Consider the following 12,494-nt stretch of genomic DNA (forward strand, 5'->3'; position numbering starts at 1 on the left):
GGGAACACGATTTAACATTTTCTCAGCCACCCAAGGCTTATCCATATTTTTAGCTTTTTGGTTAGGCAAGTGAATAAAGCCCTGCAGGACCAGGGCCTTTGTCCAGGAGTGCTTTTATTGTGGCACATAGAAAATGCTCTGGCTTGGACCAGGAGAGCTGACCAAACCATCAGCATGAAGCCGATTCCCAGTGGCGTGAACATGCCAGATCTGCTTCTGCCCTTCCAGGGCAATGCACAGAGCAGCTTCTGCAGCACAGCGATTGCTGCCTAACCAGGGAGCAAAATCCAGCAGCTGGAGGAGACACAGGGCTGGATCCCTCACGTGCTGCCTTAGAAAGGTCAGATGAGATTAGTACAGGGGAAAAGCCTACCAACTTGCTCCATCTAAAGTGCTTGGGATGCAACTCAGAAGACCCAAAAAATAAAGGAGCCTTTAAAAGATCCAAAAAGGTAATCTTGCTGGAGCCTTCTGCCGGTCTTTGGGGTAATTTCCCCACTTTGGACGCTTCATTATCCTACAGTTTGTGCCCTCTCCCCAGACAACCATCTCTTAGCACCACTGTCCTTTCTTGGGTTAGTTCTCCACCTGCTCTTTCACTGCCCCAGATGTTCAGTCTTTCAAACAGATTTATTCCCTTGATTTTGAAAAGGGCTTCACCATGTTTCCATCTGTGTTTACACTTGGTGCGGGGTAAATTTCTCCTCCTAGCAGATCTGTTCCTTACCAGCAAAGAAATACAACTCAGCATAGATTCAGACAGGAAGGCAGAGCAAAACATTTCCGAACCAGCACTCACTTGGGAGCTGTGCTACGTGCCCACACAAGGACGGAGACCTCCGCCAGACTACCTGCATTATCAGACTGTGCAAAAAGGAAGCGGGACCTGGCCCAGAGCCACTGCTCACATGTCCGCTCTCAGGGCTGGCTCCCCAGCTCACCCAGCAGCCCAGATCACACAGCACCGCCTGCCAGTTATTCAGGATGCTGAAGCCAAATGTTTGCTCATCTAGAGCAAGCAAAGCAGGACTGAAACACCCTGCATCCCACCAAAGGGTCTGACCCAGGCAGCCGGGACCCTGCTGGTCAGCCAGGGCTGTAGGTGTTGGAAAGACCCATTCTGTCAGACCTTCATAGCTCCTTTCTCAGGGAAACCCTATCTCTGTGCATGCCTTCTCTTAAAGCAGGACTGGCTGATGCATGAACACAGCCGTTTTTAACTGCCTGGGCAATTTGCGACACAAAGGACAGAGAACAGCTGCAGCCCAGATTTATCACCTTGCTTGCCAAGGCTAGGCCAACACATCTCCGCTGCACAACAGCAGCAAGGCCCTGTAATGACTTCCCAGGCGGATCTACAGATAGCGTGAGCTTCATCTAATCTCAGGAAAACAGATTTTGAGGCATTTGGGTGCTCACTGCTTCACCCTAAACTGATATCAACCTTCAGGTTTCAGGGCAGCATGTTGTTGCTGGCAGGTGGGTGTACGTGCTGCTCTCATTGCTATGTACTGTTCTGCTCTGTGTCTTGACAGGTCCTTGTCCCCACGTTCAGATGCCTTTTAAATTACAGCCAGGATCCAACAAGTCCAGCAAACATTTATGTCTGACACCAAGGCCAGAGACTGTCTTCCGTGCTGCTAATATTGCTTTAGCACATCATAACAGGCCAAAAACTTCCAACATTGACAGAAAGAGAGGGCTGGACACTGGGGTTGACCAATTTCCCTGAAGTGCACGCATCCTTCTCTTGAGCAGACTGAACAGCAAACTGCCCATGACAGTCCTGAGCTCCCTGTTAGCATCAGAGAGGATGGGGAAGTTTTTTTTCTCTCTGTGTTACACACTACACACTCAGTCCAGATGGATGCGTCAGTAAAGATGATGCGACCTCTATACAATTGCTTCAGGATGCTTGAAATTCAGGTAGGAGCTCCATTCCCCACAGCAAGGGAGGATATTCAGGTGGCCCTGGAGGGGGTTTGCAAGGGTCTGTCTCCATCTTCCCAGCAACAGGAGATACAAACATGAGCCAAGCCAGGGGGGAAAAAGGGAAAAGTCAAACCGTTTATGAAGAGAAACGTCAGCCGAAGCACATAATCACATAGCAAGGAGATAAGGAGACATGCTGCTTCGCAGCACTGTGGGCATGCAACAAGCAGGCTGGGCAGCCACTAGTGACAGCTATTAAATGATAGATGCTCTGAAGCTTTGCAGGATCCTGTTTATGATGTCCCGGCTGTGCTACCAGCAACCTGAACTTGCAAGGGAAGAAGGACCCTCTCATGCAGTGGTTGTCTCCTGCAACAACCAACAAGCACGGTTAAGCTCCATGAAAGGTGGACCATAATCAAAGCCATCCCTCCCCAAAAACTCATGTGAGGGAGCCTGCTTGGAAAGGTATGGCTTGAAGAGCCCTCCGATAACACACTTGAGCCCCACACTGGTACCTTGAAAATGTTAGAATGAGAGTAAACATCCTGTGTCATAGAAGAAGGAACAACTGCCTGCAAACTGAACGGAGAGTCACAGGCAAAGGAAAACAAATTCCCTCTAAAACTGAAGTATGGGTTTTCCCATCTAAAACACGTGGCTCTGGCATGGTGCTGGGGTCCTTGGGGCTGGCTGGTATTTCCTCGGAGGCAGCAGCTTTGGAGCCCCAGTGGCACTTGTTATTTGTTGTTCCCATTTATTACAAAGCACTGTTATTATTTGCAAAATATACTTTTTATGGACTGTTACTGCATCCAAGTGCAATAACTAGTCTAAACTCAAATCCCTAGGAGAACTGTTGAAAGAGAAGCAATTCAGCCACATATTAATACAACAAGGATTTCCCCAGGTTTAAGGGAACAGAAAATATGTTTTGTACAAGTGACCTAGTTCTTTCTTGCAGCATAAAACTGCTCTTTTCCAATGATAGCAATGAAAGGATATTGCTTCTGTCACTGATGCCACTGGAAATGTATTGCCCCTCTCCAAGAAACCAATGAAAGGACATGGCTGGTTTATTCTCTAAATGAGGCTACTGAGAAATATGCTGCTCCCGGCATTAGCCCAGGCACACTGCTACTGCCGTGTCCCCGGCCTGAAGGGAGGGCAAAGCCACCAAGTCAGCAGGTTTGTGCCAAACGGCAAAACTGTACCTGGAGAAAATCAAACCATAGTTTGAGAACTAAGCAGAAGAAAGAAAACTTTCAGATGGAAATTAATCCCTAGCTTCCCTCACCGAGGCTGAAGCGTGGCTCAGCTGCTGTACAGTGCAGCCAGGATCTGGCCCCTTCTCCTTCAGCAGCTCTGCACCTTGTATGAAATGAGCTTAAACCCTGGGGAAGGCTAATCTACGCTTAACCTGTGGCAGGAAGCCTGGCCGTTAGGAAAGCTGCCAGCCCCTCTCCCTTTTACTGCTAAGTTTAATGGTCTGGCTCTCCGCTGAAGATTTTAGGTTTTGGAAGTAAAATCACAAAATGGCTCTCGAACCAAGATGATCTGTCACTTGAATGTATGCACTGAAGTGAGCATGGAGAAATTACTGTTTCAGCAGAAGTAAAAATTTCCTCCGGTGAAAGGCTGAAGTTGAGTCGATGTTTGTTGTTCCACTTTCATGCCTGTCGATCTGTGGATCTGGCAAGTTCATTTTGCTCCCCTGCTACATCCTCCCAGGTGACACCTCCCAGTTGGAAAGTAGACGGAAAAGAAGTCAATTATTGGTTTTAACATGGGAGTTCATCAAATTCTTAAACATGCGGAGACTGGTGATATAACATCATCTGGGCTTTGGCGCTGATGCCCAGCATCTCCGCAGGGTTCAGAGCAGTCCCTGCTCCAAGACACACCAGCCCAAGGCCCAGGATGATGACGGCTTTCACTGAGCTGAATTCTGGAGCAGATTGGCAAAAAATGCAGCAAAAGAGGATTTGCATCAGTGTGAGTGAAAAAAATGAGAGCACACGTAAGTCAGGCGTAAGCAATATTGGCGCTGGAGCGAAGCACCTCTCGGTCTGGGCTGCAACAGAGCCCCCTCTCCAGCGCCCTGGCAGCGGGCTCCTACCATCAGATATTTATTAGTTGTGTCAGGAATTAGTGAGAGTTCACTGACTGAATAATAATGTGCCAAAGGCAGTTTTTCAACTTTGCTAATGTAATTAAAGAAAGCAGGGGGAAAAAGCCTTGCACTGGGGAAGGAACAAGGGCTTCCAACATTGTTGGTTGCTGTCTCTATTGCAAGGATGAGATGTGAAATGTGGAGGGGAGGGGGGTGAAGATGGCAATGAGGACCTGAGCAGTGGCGAGGATCATGCAATTACTCCCAGCTGTGATGGGAGCATTGCTCTTTCCAGAGAAAGACAAGGGGAAAACAGAAGAGCTGCCCTTGCGACTCAGGAGCTGGACCCATCTCCGGGCTCATGAAGATGGCTGAGGACCTGAGCAGTGGCGAGGATCATGCAATTACTCCCAGCTGTGATGGGAGCATTGCTCTTTCCAGAGAAAGACAAGGGGAAAACAGAAGAGCTGCCCTTGCGACTCAGGAGCTGGACCCATCTCCGGGCTCAGGTTTTATGCTGCTGTTTTTTACTTTCATGCCCCAGCACCTTGCATCAACGCTGGATTTTGCTTTATTTTTGGCACTTCTCCTCTTGCTTAGCCAAATCTTCCAGTTTTGGGGGACCTTTTGTGAATGGCTGGAAACAGCTTTATGGCAACATTTTTTTAGTGCTGCTCTGGTGATCGAACACAGCCAGCAATGTCACTGCATCAGGTCTGAGCACATTTTTCAAGCCCCACAAGAGGAGAGACCACATGGGCTCTGCAATAAAAGCCAAGACGCTATTTTTAAAACAGGGATGGGGGAAGCTTTGGGTAATTTTAAATCAAATCAATGCCTGGACAACAGGGCACTGGTCCCCCCCTGCCGCTGCTGCCAAGTTCCTCTTCCAAATCCCAGGGCTGCCTTCTGACAAACAACCCTCGGTGTCAACAGGATGGGGCTCCCGGGCGCGGCGGCCATGAAAACGCCCATCAGGAAACCGGCTGCGGGTCAGCCCCCGGCCTGGGCTGTGTGGAGGGGGTGGGAAAGGCTGCACGGTCTGGGACTGGCTCAGACCCTCGTCTCCTCAGCTGGCCCTGAACATTTTTAGCATCAGTCACAGCATTGGCCACCCAACCCCAAACTGTCCCCTGCCTTGGGCAGATATCTGCTCCATTTATGTCTCCTCAAAGAGGTGCTGCAGGAGCTGTGCTGTGACACTGCCCACACCCCACAAGCAGTAGGCATGTCCCCACTGTCCAGTGGCCCCTGCAACGTCCTCGGACATGGCTCCCCAGCATCCCCAACAGCTGCCGGTGCCACAAGTCCTTTAGTGCATTGGAAGGTGTTATTTGGCAGAGTGCCTTCCCCAGGCCATTATTTCAACCATGATTTCTTAGGGGCAGGACAGGAGGGATCCAAGACCTCACAGGCAACTGCTGCGGATGCAGACTGGCGATGCGCACTGACATATGCGAAGCTCTGTCAGCTCACAGCATCTTTTGGCCCTAAAAATGCAGCACTTGAGCTACAGAGCAAAACACAGGGAGGCAGGAGGAGCAGCTCTTTCCTGATTCGTGGCAACAGCTCCACTGGTGCCCTGTCATCAGAGACCCCGTCAGGCAGCACTCCAAAACCACCTCGCACAGTAGTGATGGCAGCAGGGAAGGGGAGACTTTCACAGTGGTTTTAATAGCACATCAGCAATTACCAGGCAGCTACGACCCCTCTGTTTGCTGCCACCATGGAGATGCTAGCAAAGGTCTGAGTACCCAGGCAGCTTGGTTGTACACCCTCTTGGTGCTATTTTCATGTAAGTTACTAATTACACATCACCTATATGTCACCAGGCTAATCAATATTAGTCTGAGGAATCAATGCAGATGTGGATGATGGTGCTGTTTGCCATTCAGAGCCTGCGCAAGCTGGGAGAAACAGGGCACCATCGATCCCAAACGTGGGCTGAGATGCAGGGCAGGATGGGAGGCACAATGGGGGCAGTGACCACACGCTGCCTTTCTAAATAACACTGTGACACAGGCACTGGGCCAGCCTCCTGGCCAGGGACCTGCCGCCTCCGTGCTGCCCCCCAGCATGTGCCTGCATCTCAAGGCTGGGGCAAACCTCCCACCCGTCCTGCAGCACTCCCAGGGGAATGGCACAGCCCATTTTAACCTGGGTTGCTTTTCAGTCCTTGGGATGTGATGCATTTAAAAGATTCACACTGATCTGAAAAGGAACGATTCTCCCTCTTTATGTGTTCTTACCTGATGATCAGTGTCTTAAGTAGTCACAGGGTACTTAAAAAAGCACAAGGTCTCCTGCATTTTGCTTTGCTGCTTAACTAACCAAAAGCTGAGACCAGCTCTGTAATGCCACCGTGCTGCTTCTGCCAGCAAGAGGGACCTTGGCTGCAGAATGCAATCAAATTTTGCAGGAAGAAGCTCTTGGGACTACCATGAAACTTGGGATTAAAGTGCGGCTAAGTAAGGGAATTGCATAACTGGGGGTTTCTGCCTGTCTTGCTGGAGTCTTATGACTGTTCTGATTCTGTCGTAGCGACGCTGGGAAATTGCTCTTTGAAACCAAAAGAGCCTTAGAAAGGCACAGGCAGGTCAGGATCATTTGCCCTCAGCACTGGGCTTGTCTTCAGCTGTCTTCAGAGTTGATGGTGGTAGGATTAGACAGAGAGCAGCGTGGGGTGAAAGCAAACCTCTCCCCGAAGGCTTCCCTCACGCTTGACTGTGCCTGTGCCCTCGCTGAGGTGCAAAGCTCTGCAGCCTCCTCCTGCCAGGCCGTTTCGCAGGCGCGTCTTGGAGACCAGGGAAAGGACCAGCAGCCATGGGCGGCTGGGGGTGCATCCAGTTACTAACCACCAATGGATCGGCCAGCACTCGCCTGCAAAGCAAGAGCCCTTTGCCTGAAAAGGGCATGGTGAAAAGCTTCCAAAAAGCAACACAGTCCTGGTTTTTATTGAGGCTTTTAGGGTAGCAAAAGGAGCTGTGGAGGGAAGCTGCTAGTCCCTGCTGCCCGCCTACGAAGACTTGTTGCTTTTCCTAAGCAGCAGATGCAATCTGCTTTGGTGCCAGAGCGCGGTTGCCAGCAGCTTAATCCAACAGCAGACCCATAATCCTTCCCTTAGTCCCACAAGCCCCAAAAGCAGAAAGCTGCCCAGATTTGCTGTTTGATGGGGTTTACTCAGCCTCGGCTCAAATCTCAGTTTCCACCGGTAGCGAGCCTCACTCCCTTGGAAAGGCCATTCCCATGGGAGAGCAGATGCTCTCGGGCCGGGGAGCAGACACAGTCCATGCTGGAAACCCAGCAGAGGCTGCTTTGGCGCTTGGCACCCCTGGCCTTCAGGACACTCCCCTAATGCAGTGGCACTGCTGGGGACTGTGTGGGCTGCAACAGCTCGGAGCGGGGCCTCGGGGCTCCCCAGGGCATCACTGACTGGTAAGCCGGTGCCTGAGACACTGTGGTGGCCCCATGCTCCTTCCAGCAGCTTCACCACTGGCAGTTGCTCAAAAACTGGTCTGAGAGCTTTGCAGAGGCAATCTGTAATGTCCAGCTATAAACCCCAGCCCCCTGCCACAGCACCTGGAAGCCACCAGAGAGGTTGTACAGGCACAGCCAGCCCTGAAGAACATCCCCTGCCCTTCCCCCACAGCCCCATACGGCAGGAGACATTTCTCCCCAGAATTAACTCCTATCTTTAAAATGCCAGCAAAGAGACTTTTGCTGAAAAATGACTGTGGCAGGATTTCAGCTGTGCACCCATTTGCACTCCCCTGTTCCTGGGGTTAGCCCCAGGGCCCCTCTCCATCAGCAGCGATGGGCTGCAGCTGGGGGTTGGGGCCGCCCTGCTGAGCCACACATAAATGGGGCCAGCTTGGCTATCCTAGCCTCTCTGGTGGTGCTGCTATGCAGGCTTGGGAGGAGGTATCATAGCAGATATTTAATTTTAGTGAGCTGGCACTACGCTTAGGGAGTGAGCCCCATCTCTAATCTTTCTGGGGCAGCTTTGACTTTGCTTGTAGGGTGTAAGAGCTGAGCAAATGTTCTGTCTTTTATCCTTCCTCCTTTCCCTGTTGCTCTGCTGCTCATTTACCCTTTCATTAGGGATCATCCTCTTGTCATTTGTGTGGATATGTTGTCTTTTTTCTAAGGGGTGGATGCCAGGCATCAGGAATCATGTGTTCCAATGTATGGTGGCAATTAGCCCAGCTCTGAACCCTGATGGCATGTCTGTGTCTGCAATTAAAGCTCTGCTCTATCTGCATGAGACTTCTAATTTCCTTCCTTCTGGGGCTCAAAAAGACACAGCTTGGATCTCTAAAAAATAGCAGGAAAGTGTTAAAGACATAGCTTGAGCCTGACTGCCCCTTGCTGTGGGGCTGCTCTCAGGATTGGGTCTTGTGTGGTTCAGTTTGGCCTCTGCACCTGGATTTATGTGAGTGTCAGGGCATGTCTGATATGGTGCAGAGCCTGTGGGGGTTGATTCTGGCTCTGCCAGTGCCTCTGCTCATGCACTTTATGGCATGTTTCATGCTCCTGGCTGAATGCACCTGGCTCTTTATTAGGAAATTAGATTGCCTGATTCAATGTTTTATAGTATTAAGCATATTTACTTGTGCCTTTGGTGCTCTGCAGAATACCTCAAGTTGTTTTTGTGGGATGGGAAAATGGGAGCAAAATTCTGATTTCAGGGGGAAAATGTCAGGACAGGCAGAAGGAAGGTGCCTGTGGGACCTGCTGTGCTTCAGGGAAACCTGGGGTTTGGGAGAAACATGGCCCCCTCGTCCCTCTCATGGCTCTGCCACCTTCTCGTGGTGGTTTTCTAGGGGTTCCCCTGACAGAGCTGCACCCCCTCCCCATCAGAAAGCTGCTCTACCAAACCTCATGGGCTTGCTCTGCTTTCTTTCTCTCCCATATAAATTCATCTACCTTGAAATCCCTGCTTTTCTCTGAGATAATGTGATTTTGGGGGAGGAGTTTCTCTTACTGTCACCTGCTGCAGCTGATGCCTAATGAAGAGCTTCCTCCTGGGGAAGGGGGGGAACAGGGAGAGAAATTAGGGGAGGGCAGCATTTCTGAATCCAAATACATTAAACCATTTAATTCTGTTGACTCAGGGCTGCCTTGCTCTGAATGGGAATTAATCCACGGCGAACCAAAATTAAAAAGCGCGATACAAAATGCTTAGCAAGGCACTGCCAGGGTTTAAAGCAACCCATTAGCTTGCTTGAACGTACCCAGTAAATTTTCATTTGTCAATAACGCTTAAAGCCTACAATTTATTTACAGCCTGTTCAATATTACCAAAACCCCTCAGAGCGCCTCATTTGTATTTATCTGCCACAGTCAGTTTCCTTTCCAGGGACTCTTCCTAATCCCTTGCTTTGTACCTGCTTGTCTCTCGTTGCAAAGCCAGACGCAGCAGGGATGTGCCACCCCCCTGGGCAAAGGTAACGCAGCGTTACCCCTTTCCATCCCATTTATCCCCTGCATGGGAGACCACCTGCAAGGCCACCCTGAGCCGCCCCCCAGTGACCCACGCCATCCCCAGGCTGGGGCTGAGACCTGCTGGCATGGGGCTCCTCCAGCCTCTGTCCTGCACCCAGGGGACCCATTGGCCGCAGCCACCAGCCGGCATAGAGGGGTGATGGGAATCTCCAAATTGTGGACTCCAAGTGATGCGTCAGCCACTAGCAATGGGGCACGGGAGCATGCAGCTGCCTGTGCCTACAGCCACAGTCAGTTTCCTTTCCAGGGACTCTTCCTAATCCCTTGCTTTGTACCTGCTTGTCTCTCGTTGCAAAGCCAGACGCAGCAGGGATGTGCCACCCCCCTGGGCAAAGGTAACGCAGCGTTACCCCTTTCCATCCCATTTATCCCCTGCATGGGAGACCACCTGCAAGGCCACCCTGAGCCGCCCCCCACGGTGCCCCCCCATCCCCAGGCTGGGGCTGAGACCTGCTGGCATGGGGCTCCTCCAGCCTCTGTCCTGCACCCAGGGGACCCATTGGCCGCAGCCACCAGCCGGCATAGAGGGGTGATGGGAATCTCCAAATTGTGGACTCCAAGTGATGCGTCAGCCACTAGCAATGGGGCACGGGAGCATGCAGCTGCCTGTGCCTACCCACAGCCTGGCTGAGCTGGAGCAGTCGTGGCTAATAGGCCAGACCCCTCCATCTGTTCCCAAATCGGCTCCCGTGGGATGAGCCCTGGTGAGGAGAGCGCATAACAGGATTTCCCCCAAAAGCCCCTTGAATGCTGCCAGGCAGATAACGAAGCCTGGCTGGCCCTAAGGATTTCTCTAAGGAAAGGAGTTTATTCTTGGGCACAGACATGAATGGGCGGTTTAATCTCCTGTCACAGCTCGTGTCCAGTTGGAGTTTAGTCTAACGCTTCAGCTCCCGGAGACATGGCTCCCTGTAGTAGAGACCGGTCTCAGGTGGGGTTTGTCCCTCCACAGGGAGCACAGGATGGGGACAGACTTTCCCCAGCTGCCTGCCTCCTCCCCTCTGCATTAGCACTTCTCAAAGGCAGAAGTATAAGCAATTGCAATGGAAATATAAGCGAATGCAGCATCAAGCAGGGTGCCCAGGGAGGCCAGGGGGAGATGCGGGACAGGGTGGGCCTGTCTCAGGTGTAAAGCTCAGTGAGGGAAATCCCTCCAGGGGCTTAACCGCAAAGATGGCCCAAATGGGAATGCAAACTTCACAGGAGGCACCTACTAGAACCCAGGAGGTGCAGCAGCACCCTGCCAGCAGGCAGCCTGGTCTCCACTGTTTGCCACGGCCCCCTGCCCTACACGAGCCTGAGCAGGGGGCAGTGAGCGGGACCTGCAGCCCAGGCTCTCTGCCACAGACCTGCGTATTTGGGCAGAGGGGATTTTTAATAGATTTTATAAGCATGGATACAGGAGGCAATTGCTAAAGCAGAGGGCTGCTCTCTTTTCTCCCAGCGTTGGTTAGGGTTTGCAAGTGCCTCTTGTTGCTGAGATCCAGGATGCTGTGGCCAAGCAGCACCCTGGGGAAACCCCATCTTTCCACCCCAAAGAGCAAAGTCCCTGTCACTTGCCTGCCGCTGTCTGCATGTAGCCAGCCAGGGTGCAGACTCGCCTCTCGCAGGCTCCGCCAGGCAGCAGGATGGCGACGATGGCCAGCAGCGAGCTGAGGGCCAGCAGGGCACAGCCGCCCGCACACAGCACGGCGCTCGTCTGAAAGGACACACAGGGCTGTCAGCGAGGTGGTCCCCCACCACCGTCCCCGCCACACCTCCCCACAACTTCCCCCTCTTGAAGTGAGAAGTGGGGCCCCGTCATGGGCGGCTTCTCCCACCCCTTCCCTTCTACCTTCTGCTGCTTAAATTGACTGTTAAGTCTTGAGCCCATGGTTCACCCGTCACCTGGTCCCAGGGGTTATTAGTATTCGGGCTGTGGTGATAATAGTAAATGTATTACATGCATGGAGGACTACATCACTAATACAAGTGCCATTAGATGCCTGCGACGTGTGTCAGTGCCTCCACTGAGAGCTGAAACATATCTCGTGAGGGCGCCCTCCCCTGCAAGCTTGGCAATTAGAAGGTATTTTGCCAATGATGCTCCACAGCAGGGAACCCGCTGCTGCAAAGGTTTCATTGCAGCCAGCCTCTGCCAACACGGCAGGCTGCTCCCACCCCCTAGCCCAGCTCACCTCCAGCAGCCCCACCGGCTTTTCCCTGCAGCGGCCATGTCTTTGATTTAGCCTCTTTTGCAACAAAACTGGGTCATTTGGAGCTGCTACTCAAACCCACCTCACGCTGTGGGATGATGCTTTGGGGTGCCAGAGACTGTAGGAGTGCCTGGTGGGCAGCATTTTCCCCGGGGGCTGGCGCAGTGCAGAGGGGCAATGAATGGGGAGGCCAGCACAGCAGCCTGTCCCCCTGCCATCACCTGGCCGGGGTGGAAGCAGTTTTGCTATTTAATATTCTGGCCGAAGGTGCAAACTGCATCAGCATCTAAAACTGGGAAAAGTGTTAATTTATGGCAAAACAGCTTGCCCTTGGGTATGGGTATGCGATTGCTGCACTGTTGCTGTTTCTGTCCTCATTGCAGGTGGCATTTCCACCTCTGCCAACGGGATAGTACTGGCAGTGAGGTGGTCCCTGTACCGGTGGGGACATGTGCCAACCCAGCCAGGGGCACGGTGTGGCCAGGGGCGGTGAGGGGACCCATGATGGGTGCCTTCTCCTCCAGCACACAGCTCCTGGCAGCCTTCAAACAGCGTGAGGGCACCTCCGTCCTGGCATTGCAGCAGCCACATCAAGTCCTGTCATTTCACGGCAAATTCTGCGAAACGCTCCTGGCTTTGGTGAGTCACCCTGCAGTAATGTCAGTGTCTTGGCTCCCTAAAGCAGTACAGCTGTAAGACAGGTCTCAGCCCCATTCTCCTAATAACCTGTGCGGGAGCTGCCATAAGGA

The 12,494-nt window shown here is 52.2% G+C and overlaps 1 protein-coding gene across 1 annotated transcript in view; it reads right to left on the reverse strand.

The window, feature by feature from the left end:
* TMEM211 (transmembrane protein 211) overlaps positions 1–12,196 on the reverse strand; it is a 53,949-nt gene extending 41,753 nt beyond the window's left edge. The window contains exons 1-2 of the mRNA XM_019471772.1: positions 12,074–12,196; positions 11,111–11,267 (exon numbers count right to left, since the gene is read on the reverse strand). Coding sequence (XP_019327317.1) covers positions 11,111–11,267; positions 12,074–12,196 — 280 coding nt within the window. The remainder of the gene's footprint in view (positions 1–11,110; positions 11,268–12,073) is intronic.
* Positions 12,197–12,494: the final 298 nt, after the last annotated feature.

Source organism: Aptenodytes forsteri, unplaced genomic scaffold (assembly GCF_000699145.1).
Source record: "Aptenodytes forsteri isolate BGI_AS27 unplaced genomic scaffold, ASM69914v1 Scaffold66, whole genome shotgun sequence".
In the NCBI taxonomy this organism is placed as follows: domain Eukaryota; kingdom Metazoa; phylum Chordata; class Aves; order Sphenisciformes; family Spheniscidae; genus Aptenodytes; species Aptenodytes forsteri.